Source organism: Myxine glutinosa, chromosome 5 (assembly GCF_964187855.1).
Source record: "Myxine glutinosa chromosome 5, kmMyxGlut1.1, whole genome shotgun sequence".
Classification (NCBI taxonomy): domain Eukaryota; kingdom Metazoa; phylum Chordata; class Myxini; order Myxiniformes; family Myxinidae; genus Myxine; species Myxine glutinosa.
In genome coordinates, this window is record NC_136265.1 from 199,145,899 (window position 1) to 199,173,220 (window position 27,322).

The following is a 27,322-nucleotide window of genomic DNA, read 5'->3' on the forward strand; positions in this document are numbered from 1 at the left end:
AAAATCCTCTCAGGATATTGATTTATCAAATTATTATACAAAGGCACAGGCTGAACGACAAAAATATAGTGTAAGTAAAAATATTAATATGAAGAATACTTATAAATTAATCAATTATCCAAACCCTACAGATGCGAATGACTTGATTAGATTCAGTGATTTATCACAATATATATCTTTAAAGAAAACAGCACGTTTTGTAAAACAAGTAAAATTTACAACCACAACACCTGAGTAGTGTAATAATGTTGCTTCTGGGACACCTCCGTTTAACATGGGAAATCCCTATCTAATGTCATTTACCCCCTTGTCTTTTTCAAAAATCATAAACACCTCTATTTCTCCCACCCTCATCTTTATGAACCTTTTGTCTGTAGTACCTATCCTTAATGTTGTTCATTAGACCACTCAAACACTACAAATATTTGTTTTCTCTTATAGACCTATCATCCTTCTTCTACATATCATCTGGCAGATTAATCTTTGACCCACTCAAACATTGACCCATTCACTTCCATATTAATTCTTTCCCTCCCTCATTGCCCCTAAACACCTATATTTCTCTCACCCTGTTCTTTACGAACCTTCTAACCTTTTGACATGTTATCCTTATTCATTAGACCACTTAAACACCTGTGATCCTTCTGACCTCATGGACCTTTTAACCTTTTACTCTTAATATCATCTGGTGAATATAACCCACTCAAACAACGACCCTACAAATATTTGTTTATGCGTGGGAAATAATTTAATTCTCCTACAACTCTCTTCACCATCTAATATATTAACAAAAAATATGTTTGAGTTTGGTTCTTTATTAAGATATTTTAACTGAGCTAAGATAAAATGGTAAACCTCCCTCAATGTTCTTGCTTGAGCGCCTCCAGTGCCACATACCATTTTAAAATTAAAGTATATATTTTCCTGACAACCATCAAAGTTTTCCGTCCACTCAAAAATATTTCCATCTTTTTTACCCAATTCACCGGTATTTAAATTAATTCTCTTATTTGTTTTGTGAACTTTTTTACCAGTTGCCTTTTCAATTATACCTATTTGATATTTTTCACATTCATTATGTTTTCCATTTATATACCAAGGTTGATTACACCTCCACTCTTTAGTCTGGTTGATACTTGGTTCTATCATTTATATAATAGTAAAAAAGGCGGCGGTAGCCCGTTAAAATCCCCAACCCCCCCCCCCCCCCTTTTTAACTTATCACTTATATATCTTATCACTTATATATATCTTATCACTTATGTATATCTTATCACTTATATATATCTTATCACTTATATATATATCTTATCACTTATATACTTATATAACCATAAGGGAGACTATCAATTCCATTTTCTAAAATAAACCTCTTATCATCAAAAGCCCCCAATGCTTTCTTATTTATCTCTTCTGAATATAATTGATGTTTATAACTTCTTATTCCATTAATCTTTCTAAACTCTTCTTTCTTTGTTGTTAAACAGTTATAATAATCCTTAAAGTTTATTGTTTCTTTAATAACATTTTTCTTTACACCTTTTAACTTCTTATCAGTCTTTTCAACGTTATTCACAATGTATTTATAAGCATAAGCCTTTGACCTCAATCCCACAAATTCACTCATAACATTTCCTCCTAATTCATCCTTGAACTTTCCAATCACCTTTTTATTTTTAGAAGAGAACAACTCACTCTCTGGACTGTAATTACTCGTGTCATAGATATTAATGTCTCTTTTCATGTCTGAATAAACATCGTTGGTATTAATTTTCAAAATAAAACTATCTGTATCCATATAAAGTAGATTAACATCATTTTGATATTTCTTCCTCAAGTTATTATAAAAGTAATCATACATTAATGACTTTGATAAATCAAGAATTGTTGTTCCAATATAAATAGGTTTGTTCATTTCAATACTCTCTTTAATCAAATGGATCGCACAAAAGTTCTCAGTAAAGACCTCAGCTCGAGTAAAACTCGGTCTATTAATTAATTTTGATGCTTGTTCCCAAGATGTTGATAGTCTGATATTTTGTCTTTTCCTCACATTCTCCATAGTCTTACCAAAGACCGCATTATTCATCAATTTATAAAAGTCTTTCTCAAAATCTGTTTTTGACTCTGTTCTTCTTTGTGTATTAAAATCAATGTACCCCTTTAACCAATGACTTTGATTGAACTTTAGAACCCTATGGATCTTCTCTACTCTTAGACCTTTTGATAAATATTGTCGCAAATTTCTTTGGTGTAGAACATAATTTTTCTTGTTATATAATGTAGTAAGTAATTTTTCTGTTGATTCACCTATATCAAACGATCGTTGATAATCACTCAACCATTCTTTCTTTGGACTTGCTTTCTCACAAGCAAATGGGAGATCTTTGTGTAGGTTATGGAGTTCCTCTGGATATTTTAAATCAATTTCAAAATAATAACCAACTTTTTCTTCATCCAATTCTTTTTGTGTAGAGATACATACATCTTGTAAAACGTTTTTGTAGTCTTTTTCCTTTACCCATCTAAGTTTTCCATAAGGAAGAGCCTGAGACATTGCCCAGCCATACAGGTTGTTCGCGTCATAGTACATCAAGTAAGAACTCTCTTTCGTTGGATCATAATTTGGAAGATATTTGTTATTTGCTTTTGCGTATCTACTCGAGCAGACTTGTGAAATTCCACCTCTTTTTGCCTTTTCAATCATCAAAAGCATATCAACATCGGTTATCAAATCCAAATCTTGTTTTGTCATTTTCAACATCGCACTCCAGGCCAATCCAGGTGCTGTGTAGTAGTGAGCAGGATCCAATCCATATCCAGTGCGACAAACAGATCTAAAGGCTTCAAATACATCGGCCAATAAAAGCACATCAGTTTTGAGATACAAATCGTGATACTCGCCAAGATTCTTGATGTTATATTTTTCCCAAACATTTTGTGCGTGTACATAATCTTTATCAGATATATGACTATTATTTAATTTGTTATAGAAATTTTCTTTTGAAGGAAGTTGTGTTTCATTGAATCTCTCAAATGAGTCCATATAGTCATAGGGGTAAATTCCCTTTTGTGTTAGAAAATCTTTATCTAAAAAATACTCTGAAAGACATGGAAACTCTTTTAGATTTTGAACCAAGTTAACCAATGGACTTGCCATGAATTTAAATGTATCAAGAAATCTGATATGAGTAATAGGAGATGTGTGAATTGTTTTTGTGAATGAAATGTATTTCTGATCCGTGTTTGGAATTGCTGAGATACTTCCAGAAGTCTTTGAGAGTTCCTTGATAAATAGATGTGTATCATAATGAGCGTTGTTATGAAGAAAGACAGGAATGAAAGAGGGGAGTTGATAATTAATATTACAACTTTGATGAGCCGGACCTCTATATTTACCAGTGAGATGACAATGGTCTCTAACCTTTAGACCTTTACCAATTTTCTCCTCACAAATATGACAGACATTGTTTTTTATAAATTCCCTTTTTTCTTTACTTGTTAAGGACATTGGTTTATTGGTTTCTCTCATTATCTTGGTTAATCGAACACAGTCTTTTTCTAGTCGTTGCACAAACTCCTCTGGGGTATTTGAGCCTCTATACATCTCTAACTTGTTATATTTATCACCAACGGATGATTTGATATAATAACAAAAACCACAAGGAGTATGTTTTTGATATTTATTTGTGTATGATTCTTTTGGATCTTGAGAAGCAGTATCAATTTTTTCTAAAATACTTTCAAAATCAGCATATATAACAAATGGATGTTTGATCTTTTTATTTTCATCTTTGAATGTGATCTTTGAGCCTTCTTTAGGCATATTGATTACCGTTGATTTATGTTCGCCACAATAATTTGAATGTTTATCTAATCTTTCTTGTGAATTGAAGAAGTTAAGACAACGCAAACAAATATATATTTTATTTGTTCTCTTACAGACTTGTGGTTTTATTAATTTAGCAATATCTTTGATGTATGTATAATGTGAATTTTCGTCTGAATTAAAATATAGAAGATTAATATGAGTTTGTTTACAATTGTCAGAAAGCTTTAAAACCTGAATGTTGTTTGTTTCTGTTAGACCATAAACATTAACTGATAAATTATTCATCTTTTCAAATTTAGGAATATCATTTAAAGTCATCGGAAACTTTAGATCTTTCGTATTTAATGTATTCTCATATTTTTTATAATGAGATACTCTTTCATCATGAAAATGTGGAGGATGTAAGTGTGCTAAAATAGACCAGAGAAAACATTTATTGTCTTTATTTTTGATATTGATAACTGCTTTTCTATTTTTGATAACACTGGGTAAATCAATGTAAGAAGAAGCTTTTAGAGGATCTGATTTAAGAATATGAATGTCTATGTAAATAATTTTTCCTATATTGAATCCACTTCCTACGATTGAATTATCCACATCTTGCTCTTGTTTAATAAGTTCATCATAGACTCCTGATGTTTTAAAATCTTGATATGAAGATATAAAGTGTGGCTCAGTTCTCATGTATGGTGCATCTATAACTCCTTCATCCTTTGTCATTTCTAATTTTACTCCCATATAAAATTTAAGTGGTTTCATTTCCTTTAGTGTTTTTTCAATCAACGTTTGAACAGCAGGTTTAACTATTTCTACAGCATCAACTATAGACTCTGGTTCAGGAGGTTTGAAGTTAAAGACTCTTATTTTAATATGTCCTTTGAATGCTCCATCAGAGTTTTTAGTTGTGATAAAATTTGATAAATGTAGATTTGTTTTAAGATGTATTTTGAAGCCTTTCTTGAGGATATTTTTATTACATGTAGAACAGTGTTTTGTTTCAGGTGGAAGAGGGGAAAGTTTGTTTAAAATGTTGTATGTATGTTTTGCGGTGAGAATATGTTGTTTATAATATTTTACTTCCTTCTCGCAAGTATCACAATAAACCATATTTATAGCGTGAGAAAACGTGGTGTTTTATATATATCACTGTGCTTAAAATAAAACACTTTTGAGCTTTACAGCTCCGTTTTATATATATCGCTGTGCTTAAACTAAAACACTTTTTCACTCAGAATCATCTAAGTCATAACTATCACATGAATACTCAGAATCATACTCAGAGTCATCAATAAAGCTACTCTCATAACTATCATTTGAGCACAAACTATTAGTATCATAACTATCATCTGTGTTCAATGAAATACTATCATCACCATCGTCCAAGTTCAATGAAATACTATCATCACTATCGTCCGAGTTCAATGAAATAGTAAAATCTTCACTGCTGTATTGACTCATATTTAATTAGCAAGAAAAATATTCCCATCAATATCTATATACTTTCTTTCATTAACAGATTCAATCTCTACAATTTTTATATCAAAAGTTATCTTTAAATAATCTCTAACTATCATAGAACGAAATGACATTTCACCAGAAATATTAACATCATTCATTTTACTTAGATCTACACCCTTTGGATTATTAAAGAAAATACAAATGTCTCCTCTAGAATTATTAATGGTCTTATCATTCTTTTTCAAAGTATCGTGGTCAATCACTTTTTCAAGCTTTGAATAAATTGCCAGGAGTAGAGGAGAAACTTTTGTTAGATTTACTTTAATGGATGTCTTTCCAGGTATAGTTAGAGCTCTTCCTTTAAATGAAATAGAGGGGCTCATGTTATTTTCCATAACTGGTTTTACCCAAAAATTTCCATATTTATCTTTGTTCAATTTAACATCTTTGACATATTTTTCTATATCTTCCACCGAAGTAGAGATTGATTGAAATTTGTCTTTTGTGCTTTGAAACATTGTATTTATTAATGAATAAACTTGCGTTTAGTTTAAGTAAAAATTTACCACATAAATATGATAAGTTCTGAAGGATATTTAGAATTTCCAGACTCTCCATATGATAAATTAGAGAATTGTCCGGCTTGTGATAGAGTGGGGCTTAATGATGAGGATTCATATAAACAATGTATTTTCTGTGATTTAATTTTAATTAATGATAATAAGAAATATAAAAAAATATATAACTCTTTTAAATTAGAACCAAAAATGAATTACTTTACAAGATTAATAAGAGAGATGAATGTTAAGTATTGTGATGATAATACACCATTTCTTTCAAGGGAAGAGACTAATTGTATTGAGGAAATGTATAAGGGTTTAATGATATTTATTATTCAAAAGAATTTTAATGGAAATGTTAATACAAGATACTATATAAATAAAATAATGGATTATTTTGAAATTAAACCCGAACTCAGGATAAAATATAGAGTTTCTCAAATAGCTCAAAAAAAGTTGGATAACTTGTTTTCCAAATATATAAATGAATGATTTTTTACCCGTTTGGGAAAATAAGATAAAATTTAATAACCATAAAAACATTCCAAATTCATTGAGATGTCTAATAGTTGGTTCAAGCGGATGTGGAAAAACCTGTTTACTTTTAAAGATGCTCCTTGGTTCTAATTTTTTAGATTATGATAATTTAATAATTTTTACAAAGTCAAGTTTTCAACCCGAGTATCAACTACTCTCACAGGGTTTTAATGCGGGTCTTAAAAAGGAAGACATTATCGGTTTATTTAAACTTCAAAACAAACTAAATGATTATAATATTGATGATATAATACAATTATTTTGTGATACACAGAAATCAAAATCGAAACCCATAACTTGTATTCTCAGTGATAATACGGATGATATACCTTCACCTCAAGATTTAGATAAATCAAAAAAGAACCTTGTCATCTTTGATGATTGTGTTAATGAGAGAAACCAAACAGTAATGGATAGCTACTATACAAGAGGGAGACATTCTTCTTGTAATTGTATATATCTTAGTCAATCATATTTTCAACTCCCTCGACGCTCAATAAGAAACAATGCCAATACTTTTATTTTATTTAAGTTAAATTCAATAGATGTAAATAATTTTTGGAGAGATAATTGCTCTACGTTATGTAGTAAAAAAGAATTTGAAAATTATATGAAACACACGATTGGAAAATATAAATATATTGTTGTGAAACAAGATGAGATACTAAATGATATTTTTCAATAAATAAATACAGAAAATGAATACTGAAGAAAGAGAAAGAAAGTTTAAGGAACATCAACAATTAGTTTCAAAAGTTGTTAAACAACAGGAAGAGATAAAGAAGAAACGGAGACAGAAACTAACTGGTGAAGAAGCCTTTGAAAGAAAACAAGAGAAATTCTTTAAACCACTTTTGAAAACTCAACACCCTACAGTTCCCACGGTAGAATTTACTCCGAAAAAACTTCAAATGCTCAAAGATTTTAGTCAGATAACAAAACAAGAACTTGGTGAATTAGAATATGATGACGAGGGATTATTTCGGAAACTTGAGCAGGTAAATCAACCCCCTAATTATGTTGTGGAAGCTCTTCAAAACAATGAATATTCTGCGGGTTCAAAAACCAGAGCAGGTCTCATTCCAACAGAAGAACCAGCAGTGTTTCATCTTGTGGAAGAAAAGGTATTGATATTTAATGATGAATTGATGTTCTTGAGTTCTACTCAACCAAATGTTAAATTAACTCCAAGATTAATGTTTCTTCTAACAAACCCCGGATTCAGCGGTTCAAAATATTTTGAGGAACCACTTGATATGGAAAGAGAGGAAGATAGGGTATATATTGAGTTGTTAAATACACTTGATTATGGAGTTTCTGTTGCTGGTAAAAGTAAGAAGAATGAGAAGGAGAAACATATTATTGATGCTTTAAGTAAGCTTGGTTCGGGTGTTAGTTTTCTTCCAAATGACCCATCACAATTAGTTAATAGGCTATTATTGTTATTAGGTAGTAAGAAGGCTGGAAACAACAATTGTTTTAATGAATCCTCAGCCATTTTAGATCAGTTGATGAACATGAAAATAATTAATAAATGTCAATACAAAGATATTTTATTAGATATTAAATAAGATGAGAAGCACAATTCTTAGTTTTAATTTCACAACGAGCGATTACACAGCTTCATTCCCTTACCCACTACAACTTGACCCCCTTACCTCATATGAGGCATCTTTGTTGTCAATGGAAACTTACAATACCCTTTTTAATATCACAGAGAAAAACAACAAGTTTAGTTATAATCCAGGCACTGCCTACAAAACTATAACTGTTTCACCTGGAGCTTACGAGATTTCTCAAATATCTTCAGAAGTCTCTCGCCTTATGAAAGAAAAAGGTGATGAACCAAAAAATATTGTAATAGATATTCAAACACACACTTCAAAATCAACTATTAAACTGAAAAATAATTATAAAGTTGATTTCACGATTGAAAATTCGTTCAGAGAGCTATTGGGTTTCTCTTCAAAAAAGATTGAAAATAACGGGACGTTTTACAGTGATAATGTTATCCAAATATCCTCCGGTATAAATTCAGTATTAATTCATTGTGATTTGATTGATGGTGCTTATAACGATGGAATAAGAACAAATACAATATTTTCATTCAGTGCATACTCAACCCCGATTGGTTATAAATTTAATATGGAACCAAAAAATCTTGTCTATTTACCTGTGTCAGGAAAAACCATATACAGAGTAAATTTTAGGATAACCGACCAAGATAATCGTATGATATCCTTTAATGATGAAATTATATCCATCAGAATTCACCTACGTGAAGTTTTTCAATAAATAAATAATGGTTATTGTAAGAAAACACGAGTTGGGAAAATATAAAATAATTACAGGGGAGGGCATGTTCCTTTCACCAGACTATACAAGGTATGTGGGTAAAGGATACTATAAACCTAAGAGACAACGGGGTGTGGGTCATCAATTTCGAAATAAAGGAGATGGGATAATTGATACTCTAATGGGTATTGGTTCAACCATTCTTAAACATAAAGACCTAATTGGTTCAACTGCTTCTCTCATGGGAAATGTAGCAGGTGTTGTAAAGAGTATAAAAGATGCTCAAAAGGAGTCCCATAAATTACAAGCAATCAAAGAAATTAAAAAAGGTAAAACTCAACTATCTTCACAAGAACGACAAAAAATCATTAAAATACTTGGGTCAGGGTTTCAACAATTTTAATACTATATAAATACAAGTATGGAAGCGATTGATAGTATCTATGATTTGGATGATACGATTATCATTTCAAACTCTACTAAAAAGGAAGACTATTTTAAGGTAAATGCTATTACAGGAACCGACTGGAATTCAAACGGAACAAAAAGTTTTGAAATAAATAATCAACAAACTTACTTGAATATAGCTGATAGTTTCTTGCTGTGTAAATTTAAATTCACTAAGGCTGCGAATAATACTAATGCTACACTCGTAAATGATTTCTTCTGGAAAATGTTTGACAGTGTTCGCCTGTATATTGGAACACAAGAGGTTGAAGCGGTTGATTATGTCTCTGCTACATCTGAAATGATGAAATTTACACTATATTCGTTTGGTGATAGAATGGGTAAGGGAGCTGTTGAAGGCTTTATTCCTGATATGTCAACGGGAACAAACACAGACCCTGGTTATAGTCAAAGGAAGTCAATGTATAATGATGACGCAAAAGCTGAGAATAGTTTTACCGTAGCAGTACCTCTTAAAGGTATATTTGGATTTTGTGATTATGATAAAGTTTTGTATGGTCTTAAAATTAGATTTCAACTACAAAGGAATGATAATGTAAATAGATTGCTTTTTGGGGATGAAAATGCTTTTGGAGAAAATAATAAATTTGTTATTAATGATTTGTGTTGGTATATCAGTGAATATACTCCTAATCTTAAAACGGAAGAGATGTTAAATAGAAGACTTAACTCAAAGAAACCGCTAAATGTATCATACCTTAAAAGAAGATGTCAACACGTTAAACTGGAACACACTACCTACACTTGGAATTTAGGTGTTCTTCAAGGAAAGCCACGATACCTCTGGCTCATTTTTAAAAAACCAGATGGAGAGGAGGGTACTAATAAGAATAATGCGCTGAGTGATAATGCTAAGGTGAAACAACTTCGGGTTTCTCTTGATGGCACATTTTATCCGCGAGATAGATTGGAAATTGATTGGGAAAAAAATGATTATGCGGAAGCCTACAAGTCCTACCAAAAAGTGTGTGAAAGTAATGGTAATAATGATCCTATTTTGGATATGGTTGCATTTAAAGGTTTATATACAATCTACGCAATTGACCTGAGTTCTCAAAAGGAAACTATAAAGTCTAATCGAGTGGATACTTCTCTATACATTGAAAGAGGGGAGAATGAAGAAGTTGATGCTTATTGTTTGCTTTTGGAGGAAACAGAATTACAGATTAATACAGATAATGGTGTTATGATTAATATCACATAGGTTTTTTCTCATAAATAAATGGTTGGGGTATATGTTAATCAAATCAATCTTAATAAATTAACATCTTGTATTCAAAATCAAAAGCCTTGTATTATTAATGTTAATACAATTCAAAGAAAAGGAGCTGTAAGAATTGATGTTTTACTCACACACACACAAGTAAAAACACTAAATGATGTTGGATCACTTAAAATTAAAATGACGAAACCTATGTTAAAGAAATATTCAATAGACGAGTCAAGAGGAGGATTTCTCCCGTTTCTAATTCCTTTATTTGCTGGTTTAAGTGCGGCGGGAGCATTGACTGGTGGTATTTCAGCAGCGGTAAAAACTGCTAACGAAAGGAAGGCACAACTAAAAGCTCAAAAAGAATTGGAAAGACATAACAAGGAGTTGGAGAAACAAATTAGTGGAAGTGGTGTAATTGTAGATTTTGCTCAAAAACTTGAAAGTCTACCTGATAAAGCTAGATTGTTGGTTGGTGATATGCTTTCCTCTATCGCTCAAGCGGGTGTTAAACTAACTAAACGGGGTAATGGATTGTATCTTTCTCATAAATAAATGGATAAATGGTTTAAACAATTTGGAAAGAATACAACGTCAAATATAGAACTAGCCAAGTATTGTAAAACACTAAAAATTGATAATGTGGTAATCTGTATGAGAGATGAATTAATACATATAAATAAGAATACAAAGAATATTATTATGAATTTAGACACACAGAATGGTTCTCATTGGGTTTGTATTCATAATAGTCAGGATAAATATTATTTTGATAGTTATGGTATGCCACCACCTGTTGAAGTAATACAATTCTTACAGAATGGTGTTTATCAAACATTCCAAGTTCAAGAAATTAATTCTAAATGTTGTGGCCAATTATGTTTATATGTATTATTTCAACTCAACAATAATGAAAATTTTTATGATATCATTTTTTATCTAATATAAATGACCTATGTTGGAAAAGATGGTTCTATCTTTGGAAAATCCTCTCAGGATATTGATTTATCAAATTATTATACAAAGGCACAGGCTGAACGACAAAAATATAGTGTAAGTAAAAATATTAATATGAAGAATACTTATAAATTAATCAATTATCCAAACCCTACAGATGCGAATGACTTGATTAGATTCAGTGATTTATCACAATATATATCTTTAAAGAAAACAGCACGTTTTGTGAAACAAGTAAAATTTACAACCACAACACCTGGTTATACTGACCATACACCTTTCCTCATTGAATTTAACTACCTGCTTACAATTAAATTTTATAAAGAAGGACATTTAGTTAATATGCGAATTAATAAATGGGGGTATGATATGCCTGATTTAGGGTATAATTGGTCTTTTTCAATAAACATAGAAGACCTACATGATTTAAATCAGTCTCGTAAAGAAGAATATTATCCACTTGGTGAAGATAAGGATTTATGTGGAAGTACAATTAGTAAACAACAAATACGTGATTTTAAGAAAATAAAAATATATGATAGTATAGCGATGGTTCGCATGACAAAGAAGGAAGGTAATGAGATAAGGATAGAAAGCCGAGGAATACAAACCGATTTGGTAGTGGGAAGATGGGGTGGTATTACCTGTCATAATATTAATCTCACATATATTTCTGATACATAAATGGCAGGAAGAAGACTACAAGAGAATTATAATTTTTGTATTCAAGGATACCTACAAGAAAAGGGTGCTCGGTATTACATACCTTATGATTTGGAGCATATACATGGGAATTTTGTCATAAAAAACTGGCCTTATACTGATATTGTTAAACCCACAAATAGAGACTTGTTTAAAATATTAAATAAAAATGAACTTCTCAAAGTTATGAAATATAAAACTCTTTTAGAAATCGTCAACAAATCTTATTGGTATCCTATTATGAGAAAAATAATTATAGATACAAGAATATCTCAAAATCCAGATGAGTATATGTATAATATTCTTTGGGGTTCAAACTCAAGGGTAGCAAGGGATGAGGAAGGAGTTGAAGAAGAGAAGGAGGAAAGAGAGAAAAAGGAGAAGGAGGAAAGGGAGAGGGAGGAGAAGGAGGAGAGGGAGAAAAAGGAGGAGAAGGAGGAGAGGGAGAAAAAGGAGAAGGAGGAAAGGGAGAAAAGGGAGAAGGAGGAAAGGGAGAAAAGGGAGAAAAAGGAGAAGGAGGAGAGGGAGAAAATGGAGGAGGAGGAGAGGGAGCAAAGAGAGAGGGAGGAAAAATATAAAAAGATGGAAATCAGTGAGATTCATAAAAGATTGAGTGTATTAAAGCAAATAAATCAATCTCAACGCACCGAAGAGGAAATTAAAGAATTAACAACTCTTATGAAGATAATGGTTTCAAAAATAAGAACGTCAATGTCTTCAATTTCAGGGAGGAGATTTAAACGAGAAAGTGGTGAAGAAGAAGAAGAAGAAGAAGGAAAAGATTATGTGATTGATGATGTTGGTGTCATTGACTTTAGTTAGTTTTTATTTGTAAATAAATGGAGGAGAGAGTGAAGGCATTCCTTAGGATTCTTTATGTTTTAAAAATAAAGATTGAAATGTATATGTTGAAAACCAAAAAGGTTTTGATACTCTGTCGGAATTTTTCTGATAAATAAATATGAGTTATTGTCTCAAATGTAAAAAGAAAACTAAATCTAAAAATATCTCTTATGTTAAAGCTAAAAATAATAGAGTTTATCAAAAAGGAATATGTCAAGTATGTGGCTCTAAAAAGTGCCAATTCATCTCTCCTAAAAGAGGAGGAGACATACAAAAGTTTCTGTCAGGAAGTAAATTTACAACAACTGGAATTCCAGGGGAATTACACCTTCCAGGGTATTCTTTCTGTGGTCCAGGAACAAACTTGGATAAAAGATTAGATGAGGCTGACAATCCTAAACCTTGGTCTAAACCTACAAATAGGGTTGACGAAGTGTGTATGAAGCATGGTATTGCTTATGGGAAAACCACTACGTTGACTGAAAAACATAAAGCCGACAGCGAAATGTTGTATAATTTGTCTTTGATACAAAATCCAACGTTGAGAGAGAAAGTTGATAGGTTTATTGTGAGAAATTTGATAAATGCTAAATTGAAACTTGGTCTTGGTTATTCCTCAAAAAACTATTAGGCTCTAATGATGCCATCAAGACTGAGGAGCTTTTGGCTGAAGAATTACACAAACCTATAATCACAAAGTTTAAAAGAAGGAAGGTTTATTCTAAATACACTGACCACATATGGTCCGCTGATTTAATTGAATTGAATAATGACAGGGGATACAGGTATGCTTTAACCGTTATTGATTTGAGGAGTAGATTTGCCTGGGTTGTCCCTTTAAAAAATAAAAGGGGTGATACTTTAATGTTAGCCTTTAAGCTAATATTTGATCGGGATAAAAGGAAACCAAAGAAGTTATGGACTGATGAGGGAACAGAGTTCTATAACAAAATATTCATGAAATTTCTTAAGGGGAAGGGTATTAAATTATACAGCACCTTTAATGAAGGAAAGGCAGTTGTTATTGAGCGTTTTAATCGTACTTTAAAAGAGAAATTATATAAAAAATTCACACAACTCGGTTCTCAAAAATGGGTGTATTTAATTCAGGATATTGTAGATAATTACAATAATACAGTTCATTCATCAACACAATCAAAACCATCAGAAACATTTACAAAATTAGAATATGAAAAGGAGATTAATTTGAGAAAGCCCAAGTTTAAAGTTGGTGATATTGTAAGAATATACAAATGGAAAAGTCATTTTGAGAAAGGTTATACACAAAAATGGACTCGTGAATTATTTAAAATCATTGATGTAATGGATACAGTCCCTTGGACCTACAAATTATATGATTTAAATGGAGAAGAAATCTTGGGTTCATTTTACTCACAAGAATTACAAAAAACACAAGTAAGCAGATAATACCCTTGAAAATAATAAATAAATAAATAAAATGTAATGGGGATACGTTTTTAAATCTGTGAACCCCAAACACAGAATCCCACAACTTTTTAGTTGGGGCTTAACTTTTGTGTGTGTATAATGGGGATACGTTTTTAAATCTGTGAACCCCAAACACAGAATCCCACAACTTTTTAGTTGGGGCTTAACTTTTGTGTGTGTATAATGGGGATACGTTTTTAAATCTGTGAACCCCAAACACAGAATCCCACAACTTTTTAGTTGGGGCTTAACTTTTGTGTGTGTATAATGGGGATACGTTTTTAAATCTGTGAACCCCAAACACAGAATCCCACAACTTTTTAGTTGGGGCTTAACTTTTGTGTGTGTATAATGGGGATACGTTTTTAAATCTGTGAACCCCAAACACAGAATCCCACAACTTTTTAGTTGGGGCTTAACTTTTGTGTGTGTGTGTATGTGCGAGTGAGTCATAATAATATACAAACCCTAACCCAACCCAAGCCCTAACCCAACCCCATCCCTAACCCAAACCCATCCCTAACCCAACCCATCCCTAACCCAACCCCATCCCTAACCCAACCCCATCCCTAACCCAACCCCATCCCTAACCCAACCCCATCCCTAACCCAACCCCATCCCTAACCCAACCCCAACCCTAACCCAACCCCATCCCTAACCCAACCCCATCCCTAACCCAACCCATCCCTAACCCTCACATTCAAAATCCCAACCCTAACCCAATCCCATCCCTAACCCAACCCCAACCCTAACCCTCACATTCAAAATCCCAACCCTAACCCAACCCATCCCTAACCCAACCCCATCCCTAACCCAACCCCATCCCTAACCCAACCCCAACCCTAACCCTCACATTCAAAATCCCAACCCTAACCCAACCCCATCCCTAACCCTCACATTCAAAATCCCACCCAAACCCTAACATAATCTTTCTTTTCTTCTTTTTTAAATACGTATTTCTTTTTTTTTTTTTCCTCTTCCTCCAATTCTGTCTTTCAAGGCTTTTAAGTTTGAAGAAGTAGAAATGGGAAGAAAGAATTTTCCAGCATTTTCTTCCTCGAACTTTCTTGATATTGCTTAAATCAAGCGTCATTAAATAAAGAACATTGTTCATTGCTTTAGAATCCAAAGAGTCTCCAAGAGGAACCCCACAGGTAGAGTCTCCAAAATAAAACCAACTTTCCAAGTTCCCAAGGTATAACCACATTCCTGTTGAGCCTCCAAGATAGGTATCACATTCCGAGTCATCAAAACAAAACCCCCATTCCGAGTCTCCAAAAATATAACCATCTTTCCAAGTCCCCAAGGTAAAACCACAATTTTCAGAAATATTGGGGGTTTCCGTGATAAGTCTCACATAGTATAACTGCGGACCATCAGGGAAAACTTCCCTTTCCCAATTTTTTAGGGTTTCTATGATGTGTCTCACATAGTATAACTGCGGACCATCAGGGAGAATTCCCATTTCACAATTTTTTAGGGTTTCTATGATGTGTCTCACATAGTATAACTGCGGACCATCAGGGAGAACTCTCCTTGCCCAATTTTTTAGGGTTTCTATGATGTGTCTCACATAGTATAACTGCGGACCATCAGGGAGAACTCTCCTTGCCCAATTTTTTAGGGTTTCTATGATGTGTCTCACATAGTATAACTGCGGACCATCAGGGAGAACTCTCCTTGCCCAATTTTTTAGGGTTTCTATGATGTGTCTCACATAGTATAACTGCGGACCATCAGGGAGAACTCTCCTTGCCCAATTTTTTAGGGTTTCTATGATGTGTCTCACATAGTATAACTGCGGACCATCAGGGAGAACTCTCCTTTCCCAATTTTCAGAAATTTGTGGGTCTCCAATGTATGACTTGTATTCTGGCTCATCAAGGTAGAACTTGTTCAGTGGGTTTTGTTTTGATAACTCACAACAAGTATCATCATGGTAAAACTCTTTTTCAGGATTTTGTGGATCTTCAAGGTATAACTCTTTGGCTGGGTCATCAAGGTAGAACTCGTTCTGGGGGTCTTGGTTGTTCAAAATGTCTTCAAACAAAAAAATAACTTCATCCCAAGTTGTGTTAAAAGCAGAATTTTCATTTCGTATCTCAGATACAATTTCCTGTGAAAGAAAATAACAATGTATTAATTTAATACAATATTTTTTATTTGTATAAATCAAGCTCTATGAATATTAAAATAAACTTTGTTAACTCTTACACGAGTCTCATCTTAAAAAAATAAAAAAAAAAATAAAAAAAAATTAAATAAATAAATAAACAAACTTACCTCCATTGATAAGAGGTTCGAGTCCAGTTCATCAATCTGAAGGTTGAGTTCTACACAGGTAGTAGGACTCCATGGAATAGCAAAGTTATCCCATTCCATTTCGGCATAGTAGTCCATTCTCAAGTGAAGCAGAAAGCGTGTTTGAAAAAGCCTGTGTGGTCGGTGCCTTTTATAAGGACTGGGTGTGTCTTCCTGTGGAAATTCCCTGGGCGTGTCTTAACTGGAAATGATGTGATGGAAATTCCCTGAAAATGATGTAATGTATTACCTGGAAATGATACAATGCTGAAGAGTTTATAAAGTGGGTGGGACTTAGCAAAAGTGGGAGGAGCTTAGCAAAAGTGGGCGGGGCTTAGTAAAAAGTGGGCGTGGCTTAACAAAAAGTGGGCGGTGCTTAGTAACAAAATGGGCGTGGTTTACCAAAAAGTGGGCGGAGCTTACCAAAAAATGGTATGTGGCACTGGAGGCGCTCAAACAAGAACATTGAGGGAGGTTTACCATTTTATCTTAGCTCAGTTAAAATATCTTAATAAAGAACCAAACTCAAACATATTTTTTGTTAATATATTAGATGGTGAAGAGAGTTGTAGGAGAATTAAATTATTTCCCACGCATAAACAAATATTTGTAGGGTCGTTGTTTGAGTGGGTTATATTCACCAGATGATATTAAGAGTAAAAGGTTAAAAGGTCCATGAGGTCAGAAGGATCACAGGTGTTTAAGTGGTCTAATGAATAAGGATAACATGTCAAAAGGTTAGAAGGTTCGTAAAGAACAGGGTGAGAGAAATATAGGTGTTTAGGGGCAATGAGGGAGGGAAAGAATTAATATGGAAGTGAATGGGTCAATGTTTGAGTGGGTCAAAGATTAATCTGCCAGATGATATGTAGAAGAAGGATGATAGGTCTATAAGAGAAAACAAATATTTGTAGTGTTTGAGTGGTCTAATGAACAACATTAAGGATAGGTACTACAGACAAAAGGTTCATAAAGATGAGGGTGGGAGAAATAGAGGTGTTTATGATTTTTGAAAAAGACAAGGGGGTAAATGACATTAGATAGGGATTTCCCATGTTAAACGGAGGTGTCCCAGAAGCAACATTATTACACTACTTACGACACCAATGACATCATCGTTAACAACACCTATTCTCCATGTGGAGTTCTTTACAATGAACCACGTTTAAATTTTTCCCATGGAGTGGTTTTTTAGATATAGAAGTGAAACGTTTTTCAGATTTTCCAAGATGGCGCCTGTACCACGCGACCTATTACATCATAATTATCATTAAAGTATTACACAGGAGGAGGCACTCCTATGGTCAAAATTTAGTGTCTATCAGACTAACAGTTGCAGAGGAAAGATTGTTTTTCATCTGATTAGATCAAGTGTTGTACTTGTCGAATTATGACGTCATAATGAAGGCACCGATGAAGTCACCATCATCGTATCTTATTCCCCATGGTGAGTACTTGACAATGAGCCTTGTTTCAATTTTTTCCATGGAGCGGTTTGGGAGATATAAAGGTGCAATGTTTTTCCAAGATGGCGTCCGTACCATGTGACATGTGACGTCATAATTATGAATAAAAAGATTTAACAGGCAGAGGCATTCCTATGGTAAAATTTAGTGTCAATCGGACCAACGGTTGCCGAGGAAATAAATTTTTAAAATGCAGATACGCCAGCGCCACACATATGCCACACGTACGGACGCAACCGATTTGCCTAGCCCTGCTTTTCACTTCGCGAACGCAGGGTAATAACCGTACTTTCCGAAGGCAGTGTAAATGCAGATTAACTTCTCATCATGTAGCATAGCATATTAATGCCATTTACGAATGTATTCATAATGGTTATTTTATGAAAGGGTTTTTTGTCTTGGTGTCGATTATATGCTTGTCGTGCAGTTTCATGTCTTACTATTTACAATTGTTGGGAGCCTTGCCGGATTTCTCCTTGTATTGTGCATTGATTTATTGTTTAATCAAGTGGCCCTCCACCTTTATAAATACTCTACTATATCATCTGGGGTGAAATGTGTGAAGGGTGGTATTACTGTTAATCCGATCCATGAAAAAGAGGCTAGAGGTGAAGATTTGGAATTTTCCAGGGTGCTGGCTCAAACATCAACTCAACATGTCTCTCTGTGTCTCTGTGTGTCTCTGTCTGTCTCTCTCTCTCTCTCTCTCTCTCTCTCTCTCTCTCTCTCTCTCTCTCTCTCTCTCTCTCTCTCTCTGTCTCTGTCTCTCCCTCTCTCTCTCTCTCTCTCTCTCTCTCTCTCTCTCTCTCTGTCTCTGTCTCTCTGTCTCTCTGTCTCTCTGTCTCTCTGTCTCTCTGTCTCTCTCCTTCCTTCTCTCCCTCCTTCTCTTCCTCCTTCTCTCCCTCCCTCAATCCCTCAATCCCTCCATCTCTCCCTCTATCCCTCTATCCCTCTCTCCCTCCCTCTCTCTCTCTCCCTATCTCCTCCCCCACCTTCGTTCCTCCCAGTTCAACATATCCATGCCCATAAATGGCTGCACTCACATAAGTTGCCCGGAAATTCACTGACGTTTGCATTTGGTGCTTAACGACGTGCTTATTCGCACACGCGTTTCAATATTTTCAATTCCTCAAGGAAATACCTCGAGTTTCTGGCAGAACAAGCAAAACTGCTGTAATAAAAGAAACTTGGCAGAATGTAATTATAGTTGGTGTGTGTGTGTGTGTGTGTGTGTGTGTGTGTGTGTGTGTGTGTGTGTGTGTGTGTGTGTGTGACAGAGCTCGTGCTCTCTCTCTCTCTCTCTCTGTTATGCGCGCGCGTATCTTTTATTTTTATTTTTATGGCAGAGCACGTGCAGAAAATTAGCCTTTCATCCCCCTTCCAAATTATTCTGTCAACTTTCAAAGGTTACATTGGAATGAATCAACCGAGGTTCACCATCACCCTGTAGGTTGACTTATCTCACCTCCGACTGGCTTAGCCTGGGTTTGAATCTTGATCCAGGTATTAAACTGTCAACCTGGTGTTTCGTTGGCAGGGCAAGCCATCGGTGTGTGCACCGTCCATCAGATGGACATCAAACTGGGTGTCCCGACTGTATGGGTTGTCGGTGGACGTTAAAGGTCCCATGGAGTCTTTCGTGAAGAGTGGTCGACAAAATTACAAATTCCTGCCCAATCACGAGGGTAAAAAGAGGTCTGACCTTGGAAATTCAATTATCAATTTTTTGTCAATCAATTTAGTGAGCCCAAAGAATATCAACTTCCCATCAATTTTGACCTGAGTTGGGAATGTATAAATCGGTGCAGATAAATATGGCCACCTGGTTGTTGCCAGGAACATATTTCGGACTATAATCCAATCAGAAATGCAGGAATCAAGAGTTGGCAGAAAATGTCAGACTATTTTGCAAACAAACAATCAAAAGGTAGTTTTGAATGTGTCGATCTGCATTGATGGAAAGGTAGAACACAAGATGGAATCCACTAAAAGTTGATTAGAGTTATTTATTTATTTATTTATTTTTATCGTTTTTCTTTTTTTTGACAATTTTTCTTTGATCCCATTTCATTACAAAGTGTTTTGTAATTATGCAACATTCTGATTTGACTTGTAAATGTATCTGGCACTTGACACACGATGAAGTTCTCCAGTGCAGAGGTAGAGAAAGGTTTTCAGGGTGGTGTGCATGCGTGTTGTTTTTATGATTCGTACCAGGACCGCCTGTTCTTTGTGATGGAGTACGTCAATGGAGGTGATCTCATGTTCCAGATCCAGCGCTCACGCAAGTTCGACGAGCCACGATCTCGTTTCTATGCCGCCGAGGTCATCTCAGCCTTGACTTTTCTGCACAACCAAGGGGTTATCTACAGGTGACCTTGCCATCATGTATATTCAACGGTTTATGACTGCGGGTCAGCCCAAAGCATTACATTTTTCTTTAGGAATGGAAATGATTGTTTGTCATTGTCTGTTTGCCACAGTTGCAGCAATTTGTGTTTTAGAACTTGAAATGAATAATTGCATTACCCTGCCAACGGCCTATTATTTATTAATTATTTAAATAAATAATAGAAATAACCATCTTAACCGTCTTAAGGGGGCATTATACACACAGGCAGCAGCAGAAAAAAAAGACAAAAAAAGTTTGTACGATGCTGCTAGGAAAGCTTCCGTTCAGGAAACAAAGATACGGGAAAATATTTCAAAGGCAAAAAGAAAAAAGGAGGAAAGCTTTATTGAAGAAGAAGGCCAAACATATGGTAGTGGGGAGTTTGGAGAGGCGTTTGTCCATCAACATACAAGTACAAGGGTGAAAAGAATGAAAAAACTTGCAAAGTGAACTCCAGATTCATGAAATAATGGAAAAACATTGTACGCAATTGTAATTTCAATGTATAGGAAACGGAATCCTGATGTCAATGGCCACTTACAGCAAATGTGTGTTTACATAATATTAGTTTACATTTTCCCCTATAACTTTGGAATTCTTAATTCTTTTCACTTCAAATTTGGCACAGATATTGATAATGACCCAACAAAGATATTAATAGAGTTTTATTGTATTATGACCTTGGGTTTTTAATTTAAAGGATGTCAATTCTCATTGGACGATTAATGGTTGCCATGGCAACACGAAATGCCAATTATACAAATGCATCAATTAAAATGTTTGTTTCCTAGTATTGTATATATGTACCAAGTTTGAACGTAAATGGACTTGTCATAGAGAAGATATAAGCTGAAAAGTGGTAATTCATCATTTGTATGCATCTGGTTACCATGGTAACCATGCATAATATAATGCTATGTAATGTATACCAATGTAATGTTCATATATCAAGCAACATGTACATATATAGTTTTGCATATTTTCAATCAAGACATTTTATCAAAAAGTGCATTACTGTGATTCAGTGTTGTTTTTACTGTGTTCAGTGTAGTGCTCCCTTAAGGTAGAGCTTAACCGTTATTAGAAATAACCGTCTTATTTTTTAGTGGTTACCCATTATTTATTTATTTTTTAGTGGTCATCATTATTATTACTGTCAAGCCCATAGTCTATGCAAAGCATCTGTTCAGCCGAAGCAGTTCCTTAGCTAGGGTTACAATCCTGGATGGGTTGCCACTCCAATGAAGTATACCCAACCCGAGTATCCAGGAATTTTTTAATTTCTTCAGCGGCGCGATAGCTCGCCTTCTCTTGCAAAGGACACTCTGGGATCTTTAATGTACAATAACCACTGCCTGCAGAGGGGACGCCCTGTTTTCCCGAGGGACGGAACTCACAATGATGTGCCACCCTACATGCAAAACATCAGGATGACAGTTTACAGCTGGGACAGGATTTTAACCTAAGCCTCACAGCTCAGAAGTGAGTTTGCATCTGTGGTGTAAAGCTATCTATCTGTATCTACAGGTAAAATTGCCTTTACGCTATCCTACCAGCCATTGGTGATGGGACGTAGAGTTATCAAGTTAGAATTTAGAAACAGAAGTGAAGTTGGAAGATAGATAGGAGAGTCCAAGTCAGATTGTAGATTTAGCAAGGAGAAGAATGAGCCCCAGTCCCTGTCGCTGAAAAGCATCCCCATAGCATTATTCTGCCACCACCATGCTTCACGGTAGGTATGGTGTGAGATGGGTGATGAGCTGTGCTCAGTTTCCACCAGAAGTAATGCTTTGCATTCAGGCCAAAGTTCTACAAGGCTGATGATTCATGTTGCAAATGTTCCTTAAAATTCAATTGTTCCAACTTTTATTGCACTGTTAACTTGGAGCATTATTTTTTTATTTTTCCTAATCATGCACCGAGCTCTATATACTCATCCAACGTAATAAACGTCAATTATATCCACAAAACTGAACTTTGTGCTCTTTTGAAACTACCAAACTGCTCATAGTTTTAGTTCCTTTTGTTTTACAACTTACAGTACAAGTGTGGGCAAAATTTGTTTCAACTACTCCAACCAAATGCATTTTTGTACACCCCCAGTGGGTTGAGCAGATTAAGTGTTTAGATGTCTTGTACTGGCAAAGTAAGGTGTGGAATTGCTTGAAAAATAAGTTTCGCACCTTTTGTTAATCAAATGTGTAAATATGAAATTGAAATAATGAGCTAAAATACTAGATATGAAAATAAAACGGGTATGATGTGTTTTGAATTTGATTAAATTAGAAAAATAAACCATGCTCAATAAATATGTGGTGAAAAAGAAATCCAGGAAATAAAAAGAATCTATTTGCTGAAGGATCTAAGTGTTATGAGCTGCAGCGCAAATAACACACGCACAAACACACACACACACACACACACACACACACACACACACACACACACACAAGACAACATCTGACCCAACTTCAAATATTAAACTCTGAGCTTGGTGTAAGTGACATTATATCCAAGAGCACTCTGGGTACTGGAGACCATCTTTATGACCTTGCTTTAGTCTGCAATCTGAGGGGCAATTCAGGTGGTGAAATGTCATCCTCCTCATGGGTCACAACCTATTGGACGTGTCCATGCTCTCGCCTTTAAATGATGAGCATCAACCAAAGAACCATCACGTACCATTTTTTTAGTCTTTGGTATGACTATTACGTATTACTTCCCCAAACCCCGGTTACGGTGCACCTCAAAGTCTCGAGGGGGAACACTGCAGAAAGACTTGCTATTTTAAGTGTTCTAATAAACCATGGTAAAACCACACCAATGCAATTGCAGAACAAAACAAGTAATTGTATTAAGAACTCTCACATATACAATAATAACACTATGAAAGAAAGTACCATGAAAATATCACTTGCATCAAATGAACAATACATATGATGATACCATCATTCCCCAATGCTCTCAAAGCAATGAACTCGCGATACGCCAAACGTGAGTGGAATGTAACATTCCCCAAAGTCCGTGCACTAATTCCCACGATGGTTGAAGCCGTGCAGAACGACGAGAACAGGCAGGTATCGGCACGACTGCGGACGAGGAGTTATGAGGTGAGAGGTCGATAAGGGAATTGAGTCGATAGGTAAACCAACGGCAATCAACACAATGAGGTCGATATGGAAATCCTAACGACAAAACAAGATGCACCAAGCGGACAGCCTCTTCGAGGACAAAATGGCGTATCAGTCTGTAATGGAGGCGCTTGATTTTTCTCCAACAATAACTCACGCTTGGTAATAAAACCTGAGACGCAGGTTTAATTGCAATCGTAATATAGGACGATGTCGCGGGCAATCCCTTTCACGGGAATCCTCAACTCATTTGCGACCAATATAAAAAAAAGTCAGCTCGCAGCCTCGATGTGATCCACGGCTGTATCTCTCTCATGGCCGTATCTTCTTCTCTGCCAAGCTCCTCCTCCCCTCCTCCGGCCTCTTTGCTGCGTCTTCCTTTTTCCTTCACAAACACTTATTTTCACCTTTTACTAAAGTCATCTCCATTTCACACAAAATCTTAACAACAATATTACCTGAAACTAAAAATCCTACAAGTATATAATAACAACAAAGGCGGAAGTGATGGATCCGAAACAATGACTAGACCAGGGTCAGAATTCAACCAATGACCTCACGGTCTCAGATCTAATCATTATGCCACCGGGTCTGACATATTGTGCTGGAATATTTTCTTCACAGTGTTGTCTATATATGGATGCTGACTTTGTTTTAGTGGTTTCTCTCAATGTCTTTATTTTCTTTCATATTACTATCTGATCCCCATATGATACTGATAACTTGTTTTTTTTCTCAGGGACCTGAAGCTGGACAACATTCTCCTAGATGCGGAAGGCCATTGCAAGCTTGCTGACTTTGGGATGTGCAAAGAGAACATTTGGAATGCAGCAACGACAAACACATTCTGTGGGACACCTGACTACATTGCTCCGGAGGCAAGTCCAATTTTGTTATTGTTGGCCTTCCCAGCAATAAGGGTTGACAAAGCAATGATGACGGAGAAGCAAAAAAAAAAAATTGTAAATTTTATTATCCCGTCCTCTGCACAGCATGAGATGTGGTTTTGCATGACGTGTGTGTGTGTGTGTGTGTGTGTGTGTGTGTGTGTGTGTGTGTGTGTGTGTGTGTGTGTGTGTGTGTGTGTGTGTGTGTGTGTGTGTGTGTGTGTGTGTGTGTGTGTGTGTGTATCTGGGCTTGTCTGGGCCATAACTTTTTTTACCATTTGAGTTTTGTCATCAAATTTTCAACAAATATTTATTATGAGAATATGGAGAAGGCAAATTAATAATTTTGTCAAAAGATCAAAAGGTGAAAGGTCTGCATCACATAACATCGTCAATTGTAATCCAATTGACCTGAAATTTTAAGAATTTGCATATTAGGTCACTGAATTGGTTCACCAATCAAAAGCTAGAAGCTGATTTTTTTTTTTTAGATCTGAAGCTCAAAGGTCAAGGCTGCATAAAATCATCAATTTTCATTTTGGATTTTTATTTTTAACTGTTTTCATTATTTTGAGCATACAGAAGAAGAAGAAGAAGAAGACGCCTGCATACAAACGGACACCAACGCGCTTTGCATTTTCAAATGTTTTCTAGTTCAGGTTTTGTTTTCTGGCCAATTGGTTTTCTTGTATGTACAAAATAGTTTCCCTACAGACTCTGCCTCTTAAGGTGTGTTTATATTGCGTACTCAAAAGGCCTATGGTTCCTGATGAATAGGCCACACACAAGGCCTTATCGATCTACTTCAATCAGCCAATGGCGCCGTGTTTTCACTCCTGAAGTGGGTGAGGAGTGGCTGAGTGAGTTTTAACGGGTGTTTTAAGTCATCTCGTTTGTGGGATTCATCATCCTGCTTACCTTTAGTTTAGACAAATGTAACGTGGTGTTGAGCATTAGGAGTATTGATCTTAGGACTACTTTCATGCTCAAGCCCTAATAAACCTGTAGTTTGATGAGGCCTTGCAGTGTCATTCATGTTCAAGAATACATAATTAACGTTTATATAAGGATTTCTCGAGAATTCAAATTGCCAGGCATATTAATAGATCTGCAGCTGACAAAAAGAAGAAAGACTCTAAAATATATTAAATTCACACTCCTTATCATGGGAGCTCAGTTAGCCTTTAGGTAAGTGGTTAATCTTATCATGTTCGTCAATATTGTCCCAGATCCACCTCCAATACGAAAACCGAAGGGATTGTGTAATGGTGGTGGGGAGGAGGATGAGGGTTGATCTTCCACTAAGTGAATAATCATATAACATTTGTTCTAAACCCAATCTATTCTACTTAAACCCAAGTCTTTTCTACTTGCTGTCACTCCGCTTCACATAGTCTGTATTTGAGCCTTTTGTCTACCTGTGCCCCTCTTTATAACTGCCAGTGTTTCAACCTTCTGTCACTTACGGTTACCTCCTCTATGAACCTCAGCCTCTGTATAAAAAAACATCTAGTTTATAGTGACATTGTTTTGTGGGAAACCACCCACACGACTAAAAAAAAAGCTCCTATAAAAGCTGAACAGATTGGACAGATCCAAATAATGGCAATTGCCAGTCTACACGGTGCCGCAATAGGATGCTGACCTTCCAGCCTTTGTTTTTCAGCTCCTCCACGAGCCTCGAGCTTTGAACACTAAAATGTCCCATGTGCATCCAGGTGATGTGCTACCGAAAAAGGCCCATTGATCGGGCAATCGTGTGACACATTTCAAATTGGAAAGCCTTCTTATTTGCATCAGATCAGTTAACTCTTCAACATGCACCCACATAGGATCACTGCATCCTACATTACAAAAACTACTCTTTCAAATTCACCCATTAATTAAAATTGAGCTCCTGATTACTTTTGCTTTTCTCACAAAGTTTCTTCATTAACTACTTGCTGTCCTTGTACCATCTTACTACAATTCACCAAATGTCCGTCCGTCCGTTCGAAGGTACCGCAAAAACGGCTCAACCGATCGCAACGATATTTTGGGTGGGTATTCCTGGGACCCCTGGGAGTAAAACAGACTATATTGTTTTCCACGTTTTCCAATTTTCCAGTTTTTTCAAACACGATTGAATAATATTTACCGATATGAACAGTGATGTGGCTTTTGTTGAAATTCTACAAATACTGTTTATTCTACGTACCAGGAGAGAGTAGATCGACTCCTGACGAACTCTTCCTATATACACGTGTGCCTCCGAAGTAACATGGCAGCGTGTGCAAAGCGACTGAGAAACTGGTGTAGCGGCCGCTTCCGTGTTACAGATTCGGCGCGCACTCTTCACACATAAACGTGCGACTGAGAAAGACGTGTAGCGGCCGCTTCCGTTTTGCAGAATTCAATCTTTTTTCAAAATGGGCGCCATGTACTGTTTAGATTGTGATGATTTGCGTGAGATATGATTCAACGGATGTTTGTATGAATCGTTTAAAATAAAATGAAAAAAGCCTTCAATTTCTGATATTTTGCCTTTTCATTTGGGCTTCCCAATTGAAGCCCCGCCCATAGGGCGGGTATCGTTGCTAGTTGTATTTAAAATGAATTTATTACAATTCACAGTAAATATATTTCATGTAAGAACCCCCCCCCCCCCTCACCACCCCCCCCTAAACATGAAGGGTGTGACTGCGTATATACACGTGTTGTGTGTGCCTACGTGCACATGAACACACATTTCCTCAAGCTGAGATTTACAAGAAAAAGCCTTTTGTTTTGAAACAGATTTTGCTTTGTTTCACGTATGGCTATCTACCATATAAAACACAATGTCAGTTTGTGTG

The 27,322-nt window shown here is 35.4% G+C and overlaps 1 protein-coding gene across 1 annotated transcript in view; it reads left to right on the forward strand.

The window, feature by feature from the left end:
- Positions 1–27,322, forward strand: part of LOC137428270 (protein kinase C epsilon type-like) — a 391,842-nt gene that overhangs the window by 249,194 nt on the left and 115,326 nt on the right. Inside the window, exons 12-13 of the mRNA XM_078779348.1 lie at positions 20,296–20,450; positions 24,341–24,479. Of these exons, the coding sequence (XP_078635474.1) occupies positions 20,296–20,450; positions 24,341–24,479 (294 nt within the window). The remainder of the gene's footprint in view (positions 1–20,295; positions 20,451–24,340; positions 24,480–27,322) is intronic.